General features: G+C 50.1%; 1 protein-coding gene across 1 annotated transcript in view; it reads left to right on the top strand.

The window, feature by feature from the left end:
• Nucleotides 1-5,924: 5,924 nt before the first annotated feature.
• The window catches only part of TRABD2A (TraB domain containing 2A), a gene marked incomplete at both ends in the record, with an annotated part of 48,381 nt that continues 47,068 nt past the window's right edge, over nt 5,925-7,237 (top strand). The window contains one exon of the mRNA XM_009705222.1: nt 5,925-6,485. Coding sequence (XP_009703524.1) covers nt 5,925-6,485 — 561 coding nt within the window. The remainder of the gene's footprint in view (nt 6,486-7,237) is intronic.

The raw sequence follows: 7,237 nt of genomic DNA, 5'->3' as shown, positions 1-7,237 counted from the left end.
ATGACTTTTTTGCCTCAGTCTTCACTGACGAGTGTTCCAGCCACACCACCCAAGTCACAGAAGGCAAAGGCAGGGACTGGGAGAATGAAGAACCACCTGCTGTAGGAGAAGATCAGGTTCAAGACTATCTAATGAACCTGAAGGTGCACAAGTCCATGGCACCTGATGAGATGCATCTGCGGGTCCTGAGGGAAGAGGTGGATGAAGTGGCTAAGCCACTATCCATCATATTTGAGAAGTCGTGGCAGTCCGGGGAAGTTCCCTCTGACTGGAAAAGGGGAAATGTAACACCCCATTTTTAAAAAGGGAAAAAAGGAAGACCTGAGGAACTACAGGCCAATCAGTCTCACCTCTGTGCCTGGCAAGATCGTGGAGCAGATCCTACTGGAAACTATGCTAAGGCACATGGAAAATAAGGAGGTGATGGGTGACGGCCAAAATGGCTTCACTAAGGGCAAATTGTGCTTGACAATTTTGGTCACCTTCAATGATGGGGTTACAGTGTTGGCAGATAAGAGAAGAACAACTGATGTCATCTTCCTGGACTTGTACACTTGACACTGTCCCTCTAAATTGGAGAGACATGGATTTGATGGGTGGACCACGTGGTGGATAAGGAATTGGCTGGATTCTCGCACTCAAAGTGTTTTGGTCAACTGCTTGATGTACTAGTGGAGACCGGTGACAAGTGGTGTTCCTCAGGGGCTGGTATTGGGACCAGCACTGCTTAATGTCTTCTTTGGCGACACGGACAGTGGGATGGAGTGCACCCTCAGCAAGTTTGCTGATGACACCAAGCTGTGTGGTGCAGTGCCGGAGAGAAGGGATGCCAGGACAGGCTTGAGAGGTGGGCCGTTGCAAAGCTCATGAAGTTCAACAAGCCAAGTACGAGGTCCTGCACATCGGTCAGGGCAATCTCAAGCACAAATACAGGCTGGGCAGAGAACGGATCGAGAACAGCCCTGAGGGGAAGGACTTTGGAGGGTGTTGGTTGACAAGAAGCTCAACATGAGCTGGCAATGTGCGCTTGCAGCCCAGAAAACCAACCATATCTTGTGCTGCATCAAAAGAAGTGTGGCCAGCAGGTCAAGATAGGTGATTCTGCCCCCCTTCTCCGCTCTGGTGAGACCCCCCCCTGCAGTACTGCCTTCGGTTCTGGGGTCCCCAACACAAGAAGGATACAGACCAGTTAGAGCGAGTCCAGAGGAGGCCATGAAGATGATCAGAGGACTGGAGCACCTCTGCTATGAAGACAGGCTGAGAGAGTTGGGATTGTTCAACCTGGAGAAGAGAAGGCTCCTGGGAGACTTTATAGCAACCTTCCAGTACCTAAAGGGGCCTACAAGAAAGCTGAGGAGGGACTTTTTACAAGCGCAGGGAGTGATAGGACAAGGGCAATGGCTTATAACTGAAAGAGGGAAGATTTAGATTAGCTATAAGGAAGAAATTCTTCATTGTGAGGGTGGTGAGGCAGTGGCATAGGTTGCCCAGAGAAGCTGTGGATGACCCATCCCTGGAAGTGTTCAAGGCCAGGCTGGATGGGGCTTTGAGCAATCTGGTCTAGTGGAAGGTGTCCCTGGCCATGGCAGGGGGGTTGGAACTAGGTGATCTTTAAGGTCCCTTCCAACCATGCCATTCTATGATTCTATGATAAGATTCTATGAACCTATTGGAAAGATAATGACTATAGTTCTCAGTCAGAGAGGATACAGAGCCTGTGTTCTGCTGAAGCAGATAGAAGGCAGGCAGGACGTCAGGGGAGTTTCCATTGCTACCTGTGGATAACCAGCTATGTGATTAGAGGGCAGATGTTGGGATATGGGACTAGCATGCTCTGGTTTCAGCTAATGGTCTGTAATACATCACTTTATATTTTATTCTCCCTTTGTTCAATGTTTTTTGTTCTTGCCTAGATCCGCCTGCAGCTCCTGAGGAGAAACCCTTGATGTGCGCCATGCTTTCCAGGATTTCTGCAATGCCTGACACTGTTGTCCCCTCATTTTGAGGAAGCATTGTCTGTCCTTATGTGCCCCTGTCGCATCTCATGGCGGGCAATGGAGTTTGTCCTCTGTGCAGCCCTGGATAGGAAGGGAGGCTTTCTTAGTCTCACTGTAGGAAGTGGATCCCAGCGCATTGTGTCTGTGACAATGTCAGCTTGAGCAGCTCTTTTTCCTTCTCCCTCGTTCCCCTGCTGGTTGGGGAAAAGCCTTTCTCTTTCGCCTTTTTTGTTCCAAGCAATTTTTTGGCTGGGTCGATACCCTGAATCAGTTCATAGCCAGCAGTTGCTTACCTGGGGAGGTGAGGTGGGGAAGAAGACACTGTGCCATAGTGCTTAGCATTCAGGAATACCTCGATCTGGGACTACGTAGTGCGAGATTAAACTTGAGGCACAGAAAAGCCATGGTATGGCTAGTGTGGCTCTGCCTCAGATCTTGGTGTGGCAGCAAATTGGGAGACCTATGTTCTCCTGTAGGACTGCTACTCTTTTCCTTAGGCTGCCCTTCCATTTTTTTCCCCTTGCTCCTAGTTTTTCCCATCACAAATAATGCATTGAGTACTGCCTGTAGATTTGAGAGTGGATACAGAAATTTGCATCTTGATGTATACATGAACCTGACTTTTTGTTGTTATGCTGCTGAAAGTGAAATTCCTGGAGCTGTACAGCCCAGTTCTCTTAAGCCTCCAGGACACCATTTTGACTGTAATTTATGCTGGTTTTAAAGCACCCCTTTCTGATGTAACAGCTGTGTAGAAGGATCGTACTGCAAAGGAAAATTGAGTTGTAGCCCCTTTATCTACTGCATGCTCTCGGGGAAGTGAGGTGAGAGAGAAGTGCTGCCAGTGACGGCGTATACAGTGACGCTGAACAAGCCTTGGCACTGCTCCTGTGCTATCTCACAGCCACCTAGAGCACTGTTTAACAGCTCCCCTTTTACGGTATTGGGGAGAGATTATACCCTTGCTTTTCCCTCTCTGAAACTGCAGTGAAACATGTGTGAGCTCCAGGAGATGCACAGGGACGTGAGAGTGCCAGAAGGTACGGCAGGGGAAGCACAGACTCGCTCAGGGAGACCAAGGACTTTACCCCATCCCCTCTCACACAAAGCAGTAGCAGGCTGTTTACAAAGGTCTGGTATGGAGGCAGAGCAGTGCTGGGACTCCGGTCTCCACCTCCTGAAGGAAAACAAGATGCCAAAGGAGCCTAAGAGTGTCCGGAGCAGCTGTAACGCCACCTTTTAGGGAAGGTGAGCTTTGTGAGCTCCTGTTGTAGCATCACCTGGTGATCTGCTGGTGCCTGGAAACTGGCTTTGCAGGGTCTGGGAAGGTTTCCCGTCAATGTTAGGAAACTGAAGCCTGTTCTCCAGCTCCTCATGCTGGCTCCAAGCAGTTGTGAGAAGAGAGGTCTGAGTAACAGTTGGGAGGGGTTGCCAAGTTCACAGCTGCTCCTGTTGGCATGGAAGTGCCAGCAAGAGTGTCCAGCTGGTCCACTTTGTAAGGTCTCAACCTCTAGGACTGTGTGAGAAGTTTTGCTAGATCTCAGCCTGTGCTGCAGGCTCTTTAAAGGAAGATTTTATTTTCTCTGTCCCTGATGGCCTATGTGATTTCCTCAGTGGTACTACTAATAGCTGGCAGTATTACTCTGCTTTCAGTATCCGATTGTGAGAGCTGAGGGGATTTGTCAGAGCAAAAGATTGAGAGTGCAATGCCGAACACCTTTCTAGCTGGGCTGTGTGCAGTAGTCTGGAGCAGCACTGATGATCCATTTTGAAGCCTGGTACCATCCATCTGGGCTTGAGCCTTCTGGCTAGGTTTATTCAGCAACTGAATTGAAGTTTTAAGCTGGCCGGTGACCACTTCTTCCTTACAATTCCTTGCGATCATGGCTGTTCTTCTGCACTGCCACATACGTGATCAGACTTGTGCAAAGTGAGGGAGTGTTGACCTTCTGACCTCGTGCCTGTTCCAGATGCCTCTCCTGTCTTTCCGCCTGCTTGGAGATAGAAAGCAGCACTTCTGGTCCTTCCTCCTTGCTGGCTGACAACTGCTTCCAGTTCATTTCTCACTACAGTGGTGTGTCCTTCCATTTAGTCCTTCCTCCTGTCATTAATCAGGAGGGAACCCTGTCATGTTTTCCCACTTGTTTTACTTTGCGTATTCATTTTCCTATGTTTTTCCTGGGTCTATGTTAGATTCGTACTCACCTATTGCCCTGTACCTTCTTTACCTCTCAGTGCTGCATCATGTTTGTTCTCCCTTCTTCCCATGGTCTCCCGGAGATTTTTTTATGGTCTGTAATTCAGTAGTGCATTCCAGGACTGTCCTATAGGATCTGGAGTTGTAGCATGGTGTTACCAAGGTCTCAGGTATCCTTCAGACGCTCGACGTGCTGCAGAAGTGTCAGAAGAGCTCTTTGGAGTATACTTGGTTTCTCGGTCCATGCTCGTAAGCTGGACTGATGGTAGCAATTTGCTGAAGTGCTACCTGATCTGTGGCCTGGGTTTGACGTAGAGAGGTTCTGGAGAAGGTTGTCCGGGATGAGCCATTGCAGAACAGTCTTTAACCTTTCTGACCCTGGCTCTTTAGTATCAGAAATTTACGGGCAATGTGCTTCCAATAAATTCCTCCAAGCAGCCTGTTCCGCATTTGGCAGTCACGCAGGCTTCTTAGATCAGCATACAAGCACACTTTGCCTTAGAGCTGAGGTTAGAGTTATCTGCTGGCTAAAGGCTGACCAGATGTTTGAGTGCCTCTGGAGGCCTGTCCTTTTAGACATGCAAAGGCTACCTCTTCCTGTCTGCACAGACGGACAGAAACTGTTTGTGTCCGTTGCTCCAGTAAGAACCACTGCACCAGTGGGGTACGTGCTGTAGGTGATGGAGGTCGTGCCTGCTGCTGGTATAAAGTGACTTGGCAGGATCCAAGGAGGATTCATTTTGTCCCATCTGCTCTCCTGTCCTGTGTGATTGCTTAGGGCTTGAGCACAGCCCTGTACCCTGGTATTCCAGGGGATCCTGTGAGGAATGTTTTGCAGCAGAACAAACTTAAAAGTCTGATTCTGACTTTCTGATGGCTGTGGGTTTTGAGAGATTTTACAAGCTAACCTAAGAAAGAAGATTTTTCCTCCTCTCTCTTTAAAACACTATGTCCTGGAACCACAGGTCGAGTTTGGCCTGCAGAATTTTATTTCCTTATTTTCCAAGGTATTGCATGTGCTTCTCTGATCTTTAAGAAAGAGAAGTGGGCTGTGAGGGGTCTTGCCTGTGTGTCTGTCTGCCATGTGCTGCATCCCTATAAAACAGTATTTTTACCTGCTCCAGCAAGTCTGCCTGCCAGCTGTGTTTTGTGTTACTCCTCTGTTCGGTGTCTTGCTCAGAGCAGAAAGCTCTCCTGAGACGCTGCCACCCTCTGACTAAGTGTCACAGCAGTTTCTTTGATGAAAGGTGCCTTGCTGTGCTGAAGTGAGAGGCAGGGTGAAGGTGATTGAAACCCTGCTGTCCTGCTCTGCTTTGGCAAAGTGATGCCAGCTTTTGACTTGATAAAAGGTGGAAGCTGGATAAGTGTCTTGCCTGGAGTGTAGCCTGCTTGGGCTGTGCTCTCCTGCTGGTTTTGGCAGGTACGTGGGTGATGAGTCAGGGCAGAGTTACTGTTGAGAAGACCCAGTGTTGCCTTTCAGGAGGAGAAAGCCAAGGCCAATCTTCTTGTGGTTTTAATTAATGAAAATTGAATTTTGACCTCAAGACCTGAGAAAAAGGATGGTCAAAGAGGACTCTGTGCGAGTAAATCCACTTTAGGAGAAGTCCATGCTGGCAAGCCCCTGAGCCAGGTGACCTGCTGGCTTGGCACCATGTTTTCCTTAAGCCCTGCACTGCAGTGGCCCAGCGTAAATGTCTATACTTACTCAGCTGTGTCTCCCTCTCCTGCAGCAAAGCGAGCTGAACTCCTTCCTGTGGACCATCAAGAGAGATCCCCCATCTTACTTCTTTGGCACCATCCATGTCCCGTACACTCGCGTCTGGGATTTCATCCCAGAGAACTCCAAGAAGGCCTTCCAGCAGAGCCACATCGTGTACTTTGAGCTGGACCTCACTGACCCCTACACCATCTCAGCTCTCACCAGCTGCCAGCTCCTGCCACAGGGGGAGAACCTCCAGGACGTGCTGCCCCGTGACATCTACCGCCGGCTCAAGCGGCACCTGGAGTACGTCAAGCTCATGATGCCATCCTGGATGACCCCAGACCAGCGGGGCAAAGGGCTGTACGCAGACTACCTCTTCAACGCCATTGCTGGCAACTGGGAGCGGAAGAGGCCGGTGTGGGTGATGCTGATGGTGAACTCTCTGACGGAGGTAGACATCAAGTCGCGAGGTGTCCCTGTCCTGGATTTGTACCTGGCCCAGGAAGCGGAACGGCTGAGGAAGCAAACGGGTGCTGTGGAGAAAGTGGAGGAGCAGTGCCACCCGCTCAATGGGCTGAACTTCTCCCAGGTGAGTCAGAGTGGTGTGCAGGGTGCCAGGCTGGCTACTCCAGTGGATATTGCAGCAGCAAGAGCAGGGGCTGGGGCGTGGGGTAAGTGCTCTCTACAGAGAGACTCGTTTACTCCCTGCAGCCCATGCCTTTTCCTGTGCCTGCAGGAGAGTTTGCTAACTGTGGGAGTCAGGCCATGCCCTAAATTCATTTAGAGCTGGCCTGGGGACATCCCTTTCCTCTTCCCTGGGCAACCTTGGGCAGGTTCCACCCTAAGAGGTGCTGGACCTTTGAATGTCTGCTCTCTGACCCTGACTGGGCTGCCCTGCAGGAGCCTGGGGCAGGCTGGGGATTGGTGTCTAAACTTGCTTTTGCAGTAGCTAGTTAAGAAGAAAGGTGTGATCACTTGAGGGACGCAGGGGCTCTGTGAGTAAAGCTGAGGAGTAAGCACTGGTTGGAAAAGTATCCTAGTGGACCTCTCAGTGCCCTCAGAAATAGGGGCCCATCTTCTGCATTGGGAAAAGTGAGGGTCAGCACAGCGCATCTTCTTGCATGGGGCTCACAGGCTGGTGCACACCCTCGTGCAAGTGCCTTTGTGTTTGCAAACTAGCTGGAGTTCAGCACTATTGTTCATGCACTGTCACTCCTGGCAAGTAGAATGACCTCTGTGTTGTCTGTGTGTTGGATGGAGTGGTTGTGGGCTCTCTTCTCTGAACTAAACACATCAGGAAGCAGCATCTGTTGCTGTCTCTGCCTGCCCAGTGGCATCACA

The sequence above is a fragment of the Cariama cristata genome, unplaced genomic scaffold (assembly GCF_000690535.1).
Source record: "Cariama cristata isolate BGI_N322 unplaced genomic scaffold, ASM69053v1 scaffold16778, whole genome shotgun sequence".
Lineage (NCBI taxonomy): Eukaryota > Metazoa > Chordata > Aves > Cariamiformes > Cariamidae > Cariama > Cariama cristata.
Note: the sequence above shows the minus strand (reverse complement) of the source record. Positions and strands in the feature narration are given on the sequence as shown.